Source organism: Carassius auratus, chromosome 30 (assembly GCF_003368295.1).
Source record: "Carassius auratus strain Wakin chromosome 30, ASM336829v1, whole genome shotgun sequence".
Lineage (NCBI taxonomy): Eukaryota > Metazoa > Chordata > Actinopteri > Cypriniformes > Cyprinidae > Carassius > Carassius auratus.
Window position 1 is genome coordinate 19,425,936 of NC_039272.1, and position 16,374 is coordinate 19,442,309.

Here is a 16,374-nt window from a genome sequence, read left to right on the forward strand (position 1 = left end):
TTAGACCGTATTCAACAAATCAAATATAATATTTAGCATGACCCCTAAAGGTACCCCCTTTCATTGACCATTTTCTTAAATAGTAGTTAAAAAAAAAAGAACAAAAACATAATTTTTTAAAAAACTAAGAGACTAGTGTTAAGAGTTCCGGTACCTTGTGTACCCTGTTTTTAGGGTATTTCCTATTTGTATTACAAAAAAAACATTACCAGCACAGTGTAATAAATCATGCAAAATGCAATAAGCAAACACACAAATTCAGTACATTTCAATTAAATCATGTTATTTTTCAAGTGTATGCAGGTATGTGTGCATGTTCAAATGAAGGTTTATATTTCCATTTCTGCAGTTCCAGTGGAGGGGCTGAAGAGTCAGAAGTATTTTGATGATCTGCGTCTGACATACATAAATGAGCTTGATCGTTTAATCAACTATGGCAGGAAGACCAACTGCGCCATGCGCTTCCAACAGCTGACCCGACTGATGGACTCACTGCAACCAGTTAGTAACACACACACACACACACACACATGCCACACACTAAAATACTGATTTTTGTCTTATATGCAATACTGGCATGATACACTACCATTCAAATGTTTGGTGATAGTAATATAAATAAATACTTTATTCAAAGATTTATTATGTTGATCAAAGTGACAGTAAAGATACTTACATTGTCACAGAACATTTCTATTTCAAGTAAAAGTTTTCTATTCTTTCAAACTTTCTATTAATAAAAAAGTATGGTTACCACAAAATGTAAAGGACCACAATTTTTCTCAAGTGTGTGTGTGTTTTCATACACATGACACAAATATGACAATTACAGACAAATTCACTAAAAAGTTGTGCCACTATTCCATGCATTTTTTTTTTTTATCATTAACAATCTGCAGTCCGGTTTTAACCAGATGCTAAATGTGCGGAAAGTGTATTTAAATTAACTGTCATTCTTTTCAGCACAAACACACCATTATATGTAAATTAGGCTCATTATTGATGACAATACTCAGCGCTATTTTAATTTAGCAGATACTTTGATCTGAAGTGACATACACTGCATTTAGGTTGTGCATTTTCTCAGTTGATCCATTGCTTGAGACCTAGTTCTTCAGACTTTATGTCATGAATTACTCACCCTGAAGTTGTTTCAAACCTCTGGGCAACCAAACAGTTAAAGGTTGTATATCTATTTTTATTGAATATATATATATATATATATATATATATATATATATATATATATATATATATATATATATATATATATATATATATATATTTATTTATTTATTTATTTATTTATTTATTTTTTCATACTTTGAAAGTCAAAAGGGATCAGCAAACGTTACACACATACTTCTAAATATTCTTGGGAGGACTATACCTTTGACCGTGTCATTGATGGCACAGTGCACTACTTTCCAAGCTACTGTAATGCCTAATTTATCTTATGTTACACTTAAACGTGCACTAAGCTAATATTTAATGTTTTGTTCCTTTGATATTCCTTTGTTCCTTTTATATAATTCCATCTTTAATCATAAAGTAAAATTAATTTTATGAATTAGACTTTTGTGTATATTTTTGTTTATGATGGCAGCAGTAATTCATCAAATGATGGAGAAGATCATTAAGACCAGGAATATGTGCTGTGTAGTCAACATTTTAAAGAGCTAATGCAGGTGAATGCTGTGCAATCTAGGGCAGGGATCCTCAAATATGGCCCACGAGATCCTCTTTCCTGCAGAGTGTAGCTCTAAACCTAAAAAAAAAAAACACCTGAGCATGGTAGGTGAGTTTGGTAGGTAGGTGATTTTGGACCTATACTCTGCCGTGCATTGTCCCTCCTGGCCAAGCGGAACCCTGATCTAGGGTTGGGCGATGTCTACCAAATGGGCATCGGACGATGTCCGTGAAAAGGCACGGAAAATACATAATGTGTTCTATAATGTGTTCACTAAAGGGAAATGGCAAGCCACTTGCCTGCAGTAGCCTGTTACCTTACAGTACAAACAATTTCACTCACCATCACATAAAGAGAATAAGAAGAGATTACTGGGGAAGATGGTAAATGTTTTTTTTTTTTATCCTGAGCTCCACTGACAAACATCTAATCTTGTATAATTTGTGGTAAATACTGCTGCTCCATAGTATAAACTGAGTGAGTTTGAAAGTGAAATGAAAGTAAAATACAAGCTCGCATTCAAATTGAAGGGTTCTATAATACACTGAAGGGGTAGGGAGAAGGTATCACGATGCTTGCTCAACATCGTGTTGTCTGTCAGCCATTGGTGATACACGATTGCATCGTCTATCTGCCCAACCCTAGTACAATCTCAGCATAGTATGCCAGATTGTGGTAGTCTGCTGCATCATCCACACCTAAACGCTCAGAACCGGCCTCAGATGGTGATCTGTAACATGTGCATTCAGTTCACTGTAATTTCTTATTCTTTTTTTGGCTTTGTTAGTGCCATTAACTGAGTTCTGTTATTTATTTAGTAAATCTGATTCTAAATCAATGCAGGCAGCACATGGAAATGATGATACTTTACATGACACTTATTGAATTTTTCTATCCCTACATGTTTTTCATGTTGTCATTGTGCTTGTTCTTATCTCTCCTTTCCCCTCTTTTTCTCTTTTCTCTCCCTCACCCAGATTGTTCGGAAGTTGCACCAGTTCACCTTTGACCTCTTTGTCCAAGCTCGGTCTCTGCCCACGAAGGTCAGCTTTCCCGAAATGATTGCAGAAATCATCTCGGTCCAGGTGCCAAAAATCCTCGCCGGCCTGTCTAAACCAATCCTGTTCCACAAATGACAAGACTACACCCCTGAACAACGGATCCATACCAACCCTACCCAGGCCATATGAGCCGGTCAGTTTGGCCTAATCCAGTTTGATCCAGCCTAAACCAGCCTGCAATGCTTTTAATCTGGACTTGAATCAAGCGACGGGACTGAGTGATACAGATTTTTCCCCCTTTTTTATTTAGAATTTCTCCCCTTCTATACCTCCCTCCCTTTATATATATCAGTGTCATCTCTCTATCTCTCTCTCTTTGAAAAATGGCCCTGAAAAGTAGTGGGACCATTACATCGTTACAGTTGTCTATCTTCTCAGCAGAGATCATTTGAGCTCATTTTCTCAAACTGACAGCATGGTATCAAGCAGGTTTTGTTCTTTCTTCTTACCAGCAGTTATCCTTAAAGAGTTACAATATGTTGCCTTGTGGACAGTTAGGAAAATAATTATGACACTGAATTTTCATTTGAGCCCTTAATCAAAAAAAATAAAAAAAAATAAACAAGGACACTGCACAGATCTCTATCAGAGTCTGGGACCTGGCTCCAATCTCTATGCATCGCAGGATAAAAGGTTTCATTTATTGTCCATTGACTTGAGAGATCAGGACAAAGCCAAGCAGCATGCATAGTGAATACATAAGAATGTGACAAAAAACCATGACCGTTTCTTTGCTTCGCTTTTTTACTCTTTTTAGTTAGAACAACACACTTCTAAATACAGTACTGTATTACAACAGTATGGATTTCAGTACAGCAGGCTGGCTTTCAGTCTCCTCCCTCCTTTATTAGTTTATTGATTGTAAAACAAGCGCTTCATTCATTTCTTATGAAATGTAGAGGGTCTTTCTAAAAGCTTTTTAAAAGGCATTTATCATTCATTTGGGGTCAGACAATTTGTGACTTTAATTTGAAAATCGGTCACAGTTGGGGTTTGCCTCTAAGACTGAAACAACAGCACAATTTTATACAAACAAACAAAACAAAAACATCTCGCAGTCATAAACTTGCCTCGTCCAGACAGCAGACTTTTGTTAAGACGGGGCTCAGTGCCCTCTTGTACAACCTGGATATTTTAGAGCAGGTTTTAGAGGATTTTGTTGACAGTTTGTACATAAATACAGCCACGCTTGGGTAAGCACAGGTGATCTTCAAATATAAGGACATATATAAAAATCTATGCATGCTGTCTTCATATCCATCAACAAAACAACAAACAAATTATTGCATGCTAAAGTCCTAGCTATTCAAACAAACCAAACTGCATTTCCAGTAAGCTAAATTGATATTGTTAGGAAACGGTATTGTTTCCCATAAGGCTCTTATGAAGTTACTCTCTCTTTCTCTTTCAATATCCTTAATGGACGTTTTGGCAAGGTAATATTATTGTATACAGGGGTGAACTGACCATCTGGATGTTCTAGAGAAGTCCTGGCTGGACTTCTTCATCCTTCATTCTCAAAGTAAAAGTGTCAGATTAAGTGACGTTGACAGCTGACAAAAGGGGGCACTCATGCAATCTTTTTTTTGCTTATAAAAAAGTGAGAGTGGGCTTGTGATGCCAAGCAAAAGGCGTGAAGATAAAGGCAGTTGGGAGAAGCTTAAAGGAAAAAAAAAGCAAACAGTTAAATCAGGTTACCTTTGCCCGCCTCTCTCTCTATACACAGCATGTAGCCTTTAGCTCTAGAGTCAAATCCCAGGACAACCCTAGTCCGAGCGTCCACTGCTATTTATCACTCCACACTGTCGCATTCATTCAAAAAGAGACAGCAATGATTTTACTGCGGGTTACATTTGAGAGCTATTGGGTTAGAAAATCTAGTAAATTAAAGAGCCTATATAAGGTGATTAGTCTGATTAATATGACACACACACAAACACACACACACACACACACACACACACAATTTGAGACATATGAATAATCAAATTGCAGAATTTTGTTGTTTCAGGTTTCTAGATTCTAGGTTTATGTTTATCATTGTCATATACATTTAGCATTCTGCTTTTTTTATGTAGATTTCAAATATTTTAGTTCATACAATAATACATTTATTTCAATCCTCTGTAGAAAAAAAAAGAAATAGAAACCATCACGTAATTTGTAATGATTGTTCTGGTTATTATGAAAATTGTATTGGTTTTTAATGGAAACTGTAATGGTGCCTGTTGGTCTCTACTGGTAATTGGTCACCTTCTATTCATTACTTTTGCTAAAGCCACTGAATCTTAATGTAATATGTCCCAAAACACACTACAGGAAACCATTATTTAATGGTTTTAATTGTTAAAAGTTGATGGTTTGTAATGTTTGTAATGGTATTTGTATTGGGAATCATTCAAATTTCAGTGATGGTTTCTATTGTTTTTTGTCAGCAGGGTCACCATGGGTTTCGTGATGTTATTTGCCATAAATGCGATAGGATTGCTGTAATATTGTGAGATAGTAATGACTTTGTAGTTGTGGTGGGCCTATTTGGGAGAAAATCCAGGGCTGTTTTTTACTCCCAGTCCATCCCTTCTTGTATATACAGTATATGTAAAGGTTAAGCGTGGTTCTTTTCAACCTTTCAATGTGCTAATTTATGGATGTAGGCAATAGTTTTACAGTACAGTTTCCTCTCTTTCCTTTATAACAAGAGATTTGTATTTCTCCCCGCTAGCAATAAATAATCACATGCTTAAGACACTCTTTTAACAAGCTTTTTTAGAATACCAAAACATGCTTCAAATGGTGCACAGCTTTAAAAAAAAAAAAAAGAAGAAAAAAAAGAAAATGAGCTTTGTGTAGCCAATGTGCTGACATGGGACAGAACTGTTTTTTTTTTTCTCAGAAACTCATACCAAATATCTTAATCACCATCAGCTCTTTCAAATCAACTACAAGTGGTGCTAAAGCTGTCCTTTAACACCCTCAAGGGTTTTAACAAGATAGTTCACCCAAAAATGAAAGCTTTCATTTACTCAACCTCAAGTTGTTTCAAACCTTTATGAGTGCTTTATTCTGAAAGGAACATATTTTGAAGACTGTTAGTAACTGAACAGTTCCTTGTAACCAATAAGTTGCATATATGGTAAAAATGCTATATTAGCTTTTAGGTAAACAGAATTTTATTTATTTATTTATTTATTTTTATAATTTCTTATTCAATATTTGGTAGAAAATGGGGGGGGGGGGGAAGACTCTTACAGGTTTGGAACAACTTGAGGGATTATTTTCGGATGAGCCATGGCTTTCAATGAGACAAAAGACAAAAAAAAAAAAACGGCTTCTGCTTCAATTAAATCATTCTCTATTTATCTGTCAGAAAGGAACCTCTTTACTCGCTTTCCTCATACCCTGGTGCAGCGCGTATTATCTAGACGTCGTGTCAACAACTTCCCTCCGCGCGCTCTTCGTTTCTAAATGATTGAATAATACCTGCAGCGTTATGTATGTAGATTACTCTTTAAAGAGCCCCAAAATCGCGGCGCTGTGTTATCTTTGTCAGGCCTGGGGTGACCTGGGGTGTACTTTCGGCAGAGCACGGAGTTTTCCGCCGAGTTAAAACGACGAGGTGTGGTTTAGCTGCTCGAGCTCTTGTCGCCGCAGAGCATGTTGACGGTTTGAATGCGCCAGGCAGAGAATATTCTGTCAGAGACAGCTCCTCTGCGCTGACAGCACCGAGCGCCGCGCAATTACACGCAGGTGTTTACCCATTTAGACGGCCCAAAAGCACTCATTAGAATTTGCAGAACTCCAAACTGCACTTGTACCCTGCCAAAAAAAGAGCTCGCGACTTTCAACACAAACATGCAACGCTGTAGGACAGAGCCGAAGCCAAAGTCTGATCAGAAAGTTTTTTATTAGCCGGCTTTCGGAGGGGACACTCGCATGCAAACACCGACTTTCCGAGAGACACACTCTCTCGCGGTCTTATTATTGTCTGTTTACAATAGAAAGCTTGTAATATGTCAGTTAGCGACACTCTTTTAACACCTCGCGCTGCGCTCGTGAAAATACTTGTGCTTGGATGACTTGAGACTTTTCTTAACACATCTCTTATAAGCTATGATGTAAAACATTGTGTGTTGATTTTCAATTAAAGTCTTAGGATTTACTGTGTGCGGTGTGATCAACAAATAGCAAACCGTGTATGTTTATATGCGCTCTTGTTAGCAGGCTCTGCTTCGCCGCCCTTATGTGCTTAAAAGGGGAAGAAAGCAGTAAGGACATTGTTTTGGTGTCTTTTACAAAATACTGAATTTGGTCTGTTAATGACAAAAAAAGATTTGCTTGAATCCTACCAATGTTTCTGCTCTCACATGAACAAGAGAACCTAGAGTCTTAACAGTCTGCATGTCACCAGGATGCTTCCTGTGGTTAATTTTATTTTTTTTTTTTTTCATAAATTGGGGGGGATTTTACCAAACGATTTCTCACTGATATACAGTAGTTCCCCCATCTATTTGAGTCCTGTTTCAGCTTTGTGAACCGTATAAAAACTTGCACATGTAACATGACTTGGTTCTTTAACTCTCTTTGCTGGCTGACACAAGCAATTACTCGATTAATCATTAGCGAATGCTTTTTTACAGCTTTTTTCTCTGGTGTGAATAATTCCTGTCTATGCAGAAGGAAGAGCTAAATAGTTTGGCTTTATATGACTAGAAGAGGAAATTCTGGCTTCTTAAACAATGTTTGTTACTCAAATCTTTGTAACTTTATAGTCTTTTTTTACAGCAGTTGTATGTGAGAGTGGGTGTGTGTCTGTGCATGCACGCTTTTCACAGATTATTTAGTAGGCCTACTGCTATTAAATGTTGTATTGACAGTTGTTAACTAGCGATTTCTTTCGAGCAGTTTGCGAACTGCTTTCTACTTGTGTGGAAAATACTTATCTGATTGCTGTTGTGTAGAACCTGTGTAAATCGGGTTTGTTTGTGTTTTACCGCATCCAATTCAATAAAAAAATATTTGAAAATCTATGAAATTTGTTCCCTGTGATTTTTTTTGTGATATACACCCTGAATTGGGTGGATTTAAACAATATCATGCAAAAGCACTGCACGAGAAGCGTTTCTGTTGTTTTTTTTTTCTGTGATTTTGACTGATATAGGCCTACAGCTGTTTTAATTGAATTGGATTCCAAGGGTCTATTCTCCTCCCAATTATTTATTGATTATTATCATGAGGCCATTACATTGTATGGAGTTATTTCTACTTTGTGTCGGCTCAGTGCACTTTCATCTACAGCTTACGTTCATAAGAAAATACAAACACATTCCATCAATTATTTTTTTTATTTAATATAAAGTTGTATTTTCCTGCAGCAGTACATTCAAACGAGGTTTAGGGACTGTTAGGTATTAAGAGCTTGACAAACAGATAAAAAACAAAATATTTACAAAAAATACATAAAATGTCAACTGGAAATCTGGAGCTTTATGATAATAATAATATTACATAAGAATGTGCTCCAGTCTGCTTCAGATTTGAAGCTGAGTTCATGCCAAACCCGCATAAAGTGACCTAAAATATCTTAAGTACCAAAAACATTGACATATCATCTTTTTTTTTTTTTTCAAATTTACAGTTGTGTGAACATGAGAATGAAAGAAAATCTTTAACTTTCGCATTCAAGATTCACAATGATTAAAATTAAGTCTGACAAAAGTCTGACTACGACTGACAATTTAAAAGAGTGATAAAGAGATAAAGTGCGAGAGAGAAAAGATCATTGAAGCAAACTCTGCTCTGTGGACTAGTCGAAGTAACGAAAGGTTTTTTTGGTTGTTGTTGGGACACCACTAGCATGTCTCGGCAGATAAAAGGAGCAACACTTTGCAATTACAGTAACTACTCTGTTTATCAGAAACATTTAGAAGCAGCACCCAGGTCATTCATCTCTCTCCAGTTACTAATTACACAGATAATAACAGGTAATTAATAAAGCATGTTCAGCTTTTGCGCAATTAAATACTGATTAGTGTTGATTCAGAGTATTATATATATTACATCTGGGCTATACCACTTTCTATCGCTTTTAGATTGAAGTCAGTAGAGCATCTGTAGAGTGAGATTGGAAAGCGTAAGTCTTATCGGTCTCTTAAGTAGGTCACAGAAAGGGGGAGATACTGATAGACACAATAAGCGGAAGAATGGAAGGGAGTTCTCCATTTGTGTGCAGGAAGGTAAAAACATTCAATGCTTTTCTTTTTGTTCTTTGATCCAAGCAAGAATCAAAGACTTGGTTTTAATAAAGTAAAGCAGAAACAGTACCTTTTCCAACTCATTCAGAAAAATAAAAAAAACTACACTGGAGTTGAGGGGCATTCCTTCATGCTCTGTCAGTAACAATAAGTGATCTCTCAAAACCATGACCAGATGCCAGCCTGTGCCATACACGGATACACGGTCTCATGACCACTGATGTGTGTTAACTGGTCCATAACACACTCAGTTTTAGCAGTGACTGGAAGACGGTTCTTATTTTGAGTTCTGCAAAGATAAACAAGTGACAATAATGAGCATTAACACTATAGGTTACCTCCTGCCACTGATGGAATTTTCCATCATTTATGAGACAACGCTTCCCCTGCCATTGACATACTCACTTTCAAGTGTTGATAAAAAAATTATGCATGAAGCTTTTTAATGCGTTCTTTTGGCATATTACATGTTGAGATATTCAAACAACAAAACATTCTGGGGGCCATTCAAGTTTTATAAAAAATGATAAAAGTGTCGGCGGTGGCTGGCGGCTAAAGAGTAAAAAAAAAAAAGAGAATGAACATGCCGTACCTCATCTCTAGAAGCTGCAGGTGAGTCATTTGGAGAGGAACTGTAGGACACAAAACGGTAAGCTATTATATATTTAATTATTTTCAGCAACTTCAAAGTTCACCCAATAAAGACAAATTAGTCATTAATCTTCTTGTTACATGTTTTTTTTTTAACAACGTATTATTTCAGACTTCAGTTTTGACTACAGTGGCAGTACAAAGGGATGAGCACAAAAATTTCACAGTTTTGACATCATAAGGTTACCTAAAACTACTGAAAACACTTTTGTTAACTGAAATAAAGCTGAAATGAAATATAGATATAAGATGAAAAACTAAAAGATGACAAATGTTAACATGGTAACTAACTGAAATATGTTTGTTGCAGTACTGAAAATTATTAATATAAATAAATAAAACTGATATATTTAAACCTAAATAACGAGAAGGACCAATAGAAAGGACTTCTGAAAGAATTAAAACTAATAAAATTTATGAAAACACATAGCAAAATTACAATGCAATTGAACTCAAATGAAAACTGAACATCTAAAAAAACAAATGCTATCTCAACAAAATAATCTAATACTGATATAACACTGATGCTTAAGACAGTGATGTTTGATGTTCTTGATATCCATCCCTATTTCATCTTAGAGCTGCATACTTGGTTTTAGACAGCATATGACTTCAGATGACTTGGAATATATGAATGTATGAGGCATATATCGACCATTTATTTAGTCATTTTGGAGCTTGACAGCCCATGATCACTGGAAACTGTCATAGTACATAAGATATAGTATCTTCAAAATCCTCCTTTTGTATTCCAATAAAATAACAGCATACAGGTTTGGAACGAAATGAGGGTGAATAAATGATGACAGAATTTTCAGAAATTTCATTTTTGGCTGAATTATTCCTTTAAAATGTCCCTTGCTCAGTCACCTCACCAGTACATTAGATTTTATGCCCCTGAAATACGGGCACCTGCACAGTGAGCTCTGTGCACGGGCTCGTGAAATGAATGGGGTGTGGTGTTTTATTACAGACGTTCGTTTTTTGTTAACTTTGATGCTTTGCATTGCTCAAGCCTTTTATCATAGTATCCTCTGTGAGTTCCCTCAGGAATCTGTCCTAGCATTGTAAAAGGCCTTGAACTGCACAAGTGTGTGCACAGGCTTGGAGAGCAGCCATGAGCGCCGAAGACTATCCTTCTAAACATGAACAGGCGGCTGAACTTGCCAAACTGCTCCTCATTTCATAGTTCATCGTTTATTAAAAGATCAGGCCATACTGATTTTAAATTACGCACAAACTGTCCACAGAAGCTGATATCTGAGCAGTAGCTCGCTTTCCACCGCAAAACTATAGCTTAACTTCTCTGCACATTCCTGTCTGGCAAAATGCTACAGGCACAAGTAACCTTACGTGAACCCTTGGGCTTAAAGAATAGTTCAGCCAAAACTGAAAATTCTGTCCTAACTTATTCAACTGGGAGACTTTCAATATTCTAGGAAACATAAATGGAGGTATCTGAAGAATGTCGCTTTACTTCATGCAATAAAAATGACTGAGAACTAGAGTTTCCAAGCATAAAACTGACAGAAAATCAACAGGAAAGTGCCATTGAACTGGTCCATTGCATTTATGACCAAGGGATATCAAGCTCCAAAAGTACCAAAAAAAAAAAGGAAAAAAATGTTCATGACCCGGACATTTGGTCAGAAAAGAGCTAGAACAGACTCTTTCTCACACAAGGCTCCTGTGGTAATGAGGTGTAGCACATGAGACAAACCGGACCAGTTTTATGATGCTTTAACTTCCTTTTAGAAGCTTGAAAATCAATTCACTTGAAATTTCTTGAAAAAAAAAAAAAAAAAAAAAACGGTGGCTAGATTATGACTCATAATTTATCATGTTGTGCTCGAGTAAAAGAAGATGATCTTGATTTTTGAAGGGTTCAGATAAGACTACTGTGCAATCTGTGCAAATCTTAGTGTGTGTGTTGCCTTTTCCTGAATTACCTGCTATGAAGTAAAAAAAAAAAAAAAAAAAAAAAACAGGACTAAACAACTGATCAGATGTGTGTCTAGTCTAGTTTTGTATTTGGTTTGTAACACAAGGACTTTCAGCATGTGGTCCTGTCTTAAACACAACTTTATTTAAAAGCACCACATCAAAAGCGCACTGAGGTTTACTGTCTGCACACTAAGTGAAATCAGGCAGCTGCTTGAACCAATGAAAGGTTCACTCGCACACACTCCTGAGCCAGCACATGCTCTCACATACACACACGTACCTCCCCATGTGCCTGGAAGCGTTCTCAAAAAACTTGGTTTTCGAGGCGACACTACGAGGAAAGAGAGAAAAAGAATACATCAATGCATCGCTGATCGGGAACAGAAATCATCCAGTACATGAGACAAAACTGAATATAACTATGTTGTCCGTATCGTTAACATTTAGTTTTTTGCGTGCAGTTGTTGTTTACATGCTGCAACAAGTATTACAGACATGACAGGGATCATAGTTTCTTCTGAGGCTGAAGTTGGAGTCTTGAATCCTAAATATGGGAAAGTTGTTTCGAGTTCCGAGTCACTAAATTTAATTTACATGTACTGACATTTGCATTGAAACTGCATGCGTGTGCATGTATTGTATGTATACAAAATTCACAGTGGACAAAAATGTAACACAAAACATTAACAAAAATGTTCAAACAATCTTAAAATAAAGCAATTAGCCCCAAAAAGCCATGGTTCACAGTGAATTTATAACAGCTAAAGGGCGTTGTTGTAAGTTGATATGTAATATGATTTTAATAAAAACTGCTAACAATGTAGTTCCTCAGAAACTTTCGTGGTTGCAATAAAGTGGTTGCTGAGCAACACACAGATGTCAACAAATTTGTATGTTTACAGAGCAATTAACAACAGCTTCGAACGTGGCTCAACCAATCAGAATCAAGGACCGGAACTATGTGTTTTATAAAATTATTTTATACATTTATTAATTTATTAAGCAAATAAACAAAATGTCACATGTGAAAATCTGAGCTGTTGAACTAGGCGTATTAATATACTGAAGCATGCACTTTGTTATGAACATTATGCTTTTATTATACTATATATAGTAGATCATTTTCTGTGTTATAGGGAACAGCATTATGCAGGGCATGTGGTTATGGCAACAACATACTGTATTTACAGTCTCAGTTAAACATTCTGTCTGGCACATTCAAGTTCAAGCTCATCAGTACATTAAATTTATTATCTGTGCAGGGGATATTTATGAAAATGTGCATCAATATATGTGTTTGAGTGAGTTAATTCTGCAAGCAAAGCTGTTCACTTAAAAGTCCTACAGCTCAACACTGTACATAATGATTTGATTATCTAAACCAGTTCTTTCTACATTTTTCATTTATAAATATCTTAATTCTGTTGATGTAACTACTGGTACTGCTGTGCTTACACTTTTGAGGATGTCCATGAGACATATTGATTACAATTAATGAGATTCTTTAATTAAAACACCTTTGCCTATTTTTAGATTTTAATTAAGACATAGTTGGTTTTAATTCATCTGTACATTTCATTAGTATTATTACTATTATTAACAACTGTATTGCTGTTGTTTTTTGGGGTTTTTTTAGAGAGAGAGAGAGAGAGAGAGAGAGAGAGAGAGAGAGATTTGCCCTTTAATTGACTAACTCTCTCAGTTTTCTCCATCCCTGCAAATCCTTTACTGAGATTGGATAACTGTATTCCCAAGAACTGAAACTCAACATTAATGTAATGTGGCTGTCTAGAAATGTTATTTTTTTTTTCTGTTAAAAATATATATTTTTTTAAACTAAAGATGTTTGAATAAGAATTCCCTGCCTTTGTCGCAGAGGTTTTGAGTTTACACAGCTGGTAAACAACTACACAAATGCCATCAAATTGACTTCTACCTGTGAAGCATTAAAATAACTGTTGCATTTTCTGGATAAAACCCCTACAGTTAAGGGATCGTTACTCTAGCTGCGATTCTTTAGGACTGCTGTGAAAATGATGAGTTTAGAGCAGTATTGGGTCTGCATTTAAACAAATGCATACATTTTGTAAAACATTTAAAACTATATTAAACTGTTTGGCTGTCCCAGTGGGCACCGTTGGTTAGATAAAATCTCAAACCTCCCAGACGTTGCCTAGAAAAGCTCATCCCTCAAAACTGTGTGAACCAGGAAACTTCCAAGAGGACTACGCAATCATCTGCAGGATCTACAGCATTCGCTCCTTGACAACCGAGTAAACATGTACCAGAGAACCATTGCACGAGTCCTGCAAAACGCTGGCCTGTATGGGGAGGGTGGCAGCAAGAAGCCATTCCTCAAAAAGAATAATGTGAAAGCATGTCAGGAGTTTGCCAAAATGCATAAAAGCCATCCAGCTGCAATGTGGGAAACGATCAGCTCTTGGTCAGCCTAAAACAATCTGGGTGGCACAAATCTACAGTATATCTGCCCACACCACATAAAAACCCCATCCATATGCCAAAGTATTGCAGTGCTGCCATCAGGTAGGCTAAGAACCGGGCATGTACATAAAAAACATGAGAATGGAGAATGCAAAATCCACAAAAATACTACAATATAAAGAAGCATATATATATATATAAAATTATGATTGAAAAGTTTTGGTGCTGATACACAGTATAGAATGCATCATTAAAATTGTGCAAAAGAAAAGCTTGTTTTAATCTAAAGGAGTTCTTCCTTCAGAAGGTCCAGATACAGTATGTCTAAGTGAACATTAGAGTGGCAGAAGAAGAAAAATGTATCTCGATGGCCCAATCAAAGTCCTGAACTCAATCCAACTATGGCGTTACTTGAAAATTGCAGTGGACAGGTGTCGAGCAAGTAACCGGAACAATGTGGTGCAAATCTGCCTGGATCAATGTGCCAAATAACACCTGAGCAGCATGCAAATCATGCAAATCCAATGCTGCTCAGATGTATCTTGCCACTGTTGCACAAATGCCACTCCCTGTGAGATGTGCAACATATTTCAGCTTTTGGCAATATAAAACAAACAAAAAAAGAAATTACACTGCAAAAAAGAAATCAAAATTGAATTTTCCAAAATCTATTACCACAGAGAATCATTAAATCATTAATCAGTAGGATCCTCACTGTAAAGCAGGGTTTGTGGTGAGTGATGTGCACTCACTATGATGCTGGAGAGTCTTCGTTTGGAGTTTTATTGAGGACACGAGAGGGTGGATCTGGTGGTCGAGTGGGGGGCCGGCAGATGGAACTCTTCTCTGAAAAAGATCGTACTTTCGCCCCCTGAGCCTCCCCTGTTACACACACATACACACACCTGTTACAACCAAGACTCACTGCATCAGGGTTACTGTACGTCTGTGTCCTGCTGACTCGAGATCATGATCAATCAAACCTCAAATGCCATGCTGTGCCTTTACATCACAGGAATCAGTTGTTTAGGGTTCACTGACATACAAAAGGGCCCGTTATACAGAAAAGAGAAATAATTTAATAAACCCATACCAAATTCTTAGAAATGTGCTATTTGGTTTAATATTGTTTCAATGTTCTTTTTTTTTCTTTTTTTTTACTATTTAAAATAAATTTTCAAGGCATTAAGTTTTTTCATGTATTATTCATTTTACATCTTGCATTTCATAAAAAGGTCATATTATCTAATACTTTATGATACTTACTGGCCTTCTATATCATTTCTTGTTTTGTGTTTTTTGAGTGGATGTTAGTTGAACCAAGTAACTTAGATTTTTGATGGACACTAGTTTGGAAATGTTTATAAACAGTGGACAGTGAATAAATAAGAAAAAAAAGTTTATGCCAAATTCATAAGGTTATCCAAAAAAACAAACAAAAGAAAAACAAGTATTCTAATGATCCTTCTGATATCAGGACAGTTGTATCACACCACCAAAAAAAAAAAAAAAAAACTGTGATGGACCGTTTAAGCATGTCTGTTGCTTGTTTACCGATTGTTTCTCTGTGTTGTGGCCTCCTTGCCTGGAAAGACTGAGCTCGGTTCACTGTGACTCTTGATTCCCCATTGGTTGTCACCATGCCGTCTGACCTCTGACCAGCCTGCATCCTAACTTCAAGCTTACTGATGTCCGAATCAAAGGACCGGAGAGCAGGTATGGGGTGAGCAGGCTTCCGAGATGTCGGAGAGGAGAGCGGGATCGATGGAGGAGAGATGGAAGGAGGTGCCAGTTTTGTTCTCTGATGAGGAACCGGACTGGTGAGGCCAGTGTCTCCCTCGGATTCACCGCCATTGTGGGTGGCGCCGTTCTGCTCTCGCCCTGCAAAGCAGAGTCAGAGAATGCAGGCAGTTTAGATAAAACACTACTAAACGTCAGGCAGGTCAGAACATAATTGCAACAGTTGAGCCCTGAACATTCCGCACAGGGGAGATTGTATCAGGGGTGTCGTTAAAATCGTACATTTCCTGTTCATGTAATTCTGGCTTAAAAGGGGAGGCCTTGATGGTTCTGATAAATAAAGGAAGAGAACAGCTCGACAGATGCTCCGTCCTCTTGTATTTCCACAATACGAGAAATACAAGCCAATAAAGACTCAACTAGTCAAAATCTAATTATCCAAAGTGAGTCATTTCATTCCAACAGCATCAACACAACCAGAACATATCGGAAGCTTTCAAAAAATATAAAAAAGTATATAAAGGAGCCATGAATGGCTTAACTCAAACAAGCTGATTGTTATTAGCTCAAGCCACATGGTCAAAGTCTATCTTTT

At 36.8% G+C, this 16,374-nt stretch overlaps 2 protein-coding genes across 2 annotated transcripts in view; one reads left to right on the forward strand and one right to left on the reverse strand.

The window, feature by feature from the left end:
* LOC113049544 (androgen receptor) overlaps positions 1 to 7,778 on the forward strand; it is a 64,887-nt gene extending 57,109 nt beyond the window's left edge. Inside the window, exons 7-8 of the mRNA XM_026211971.1 lie at positions 350 to 501; positions 2,668 to 7,778. Coding sequence (XP_026067756.1) covers positions 350 to 501; positions 2,668 to 2,826 — 311 coding nt within the window. The 3' untranslated portion in view covers positions 2,827 to 7,778. The remainder of the gene's footprint in view (positions 1 to 349; positions 502 to 2,667) is intronic.
* A 296-nt stretch (positions 7,779 to 8,074) lies between these two features.
* Positions 8,075 to 16,374, reverse strand: part of LOC113049545 (oligophrenin-1-like) — a 31,578-nt gene continuing 23,278 nt past the window's right edge. Inside the window, exons 20-24 of the mRNA XM_026211972.1 lie at positions 15,594 to 15,920; positions 14,792 to 14,921; positions 11,878 to 11,928; positions 9,595 to 9,634; positions 8,075 to 9,291 (exon numbers count right to left, since the gene is read on the reverse strand). Coding sequence (XP_026067757.1) covers positions 9,280 to 9,291; positions 9,595 to 9,634; positions 11,878 to 11,928; positions 14,792 to 14,921; positions 15,594 to 15,920 — 560 coding nt within the window. The 3' untranslated portion in view covers positions 8,075 to 9,279. The remainder of the gene's footprint in view (positions 9,292 to 9,594; positions 9,635 to 11,877; positions 11,929 to 14,791; positions 14,922 to 15,593; positions 15,921 to 16,374) is intronic.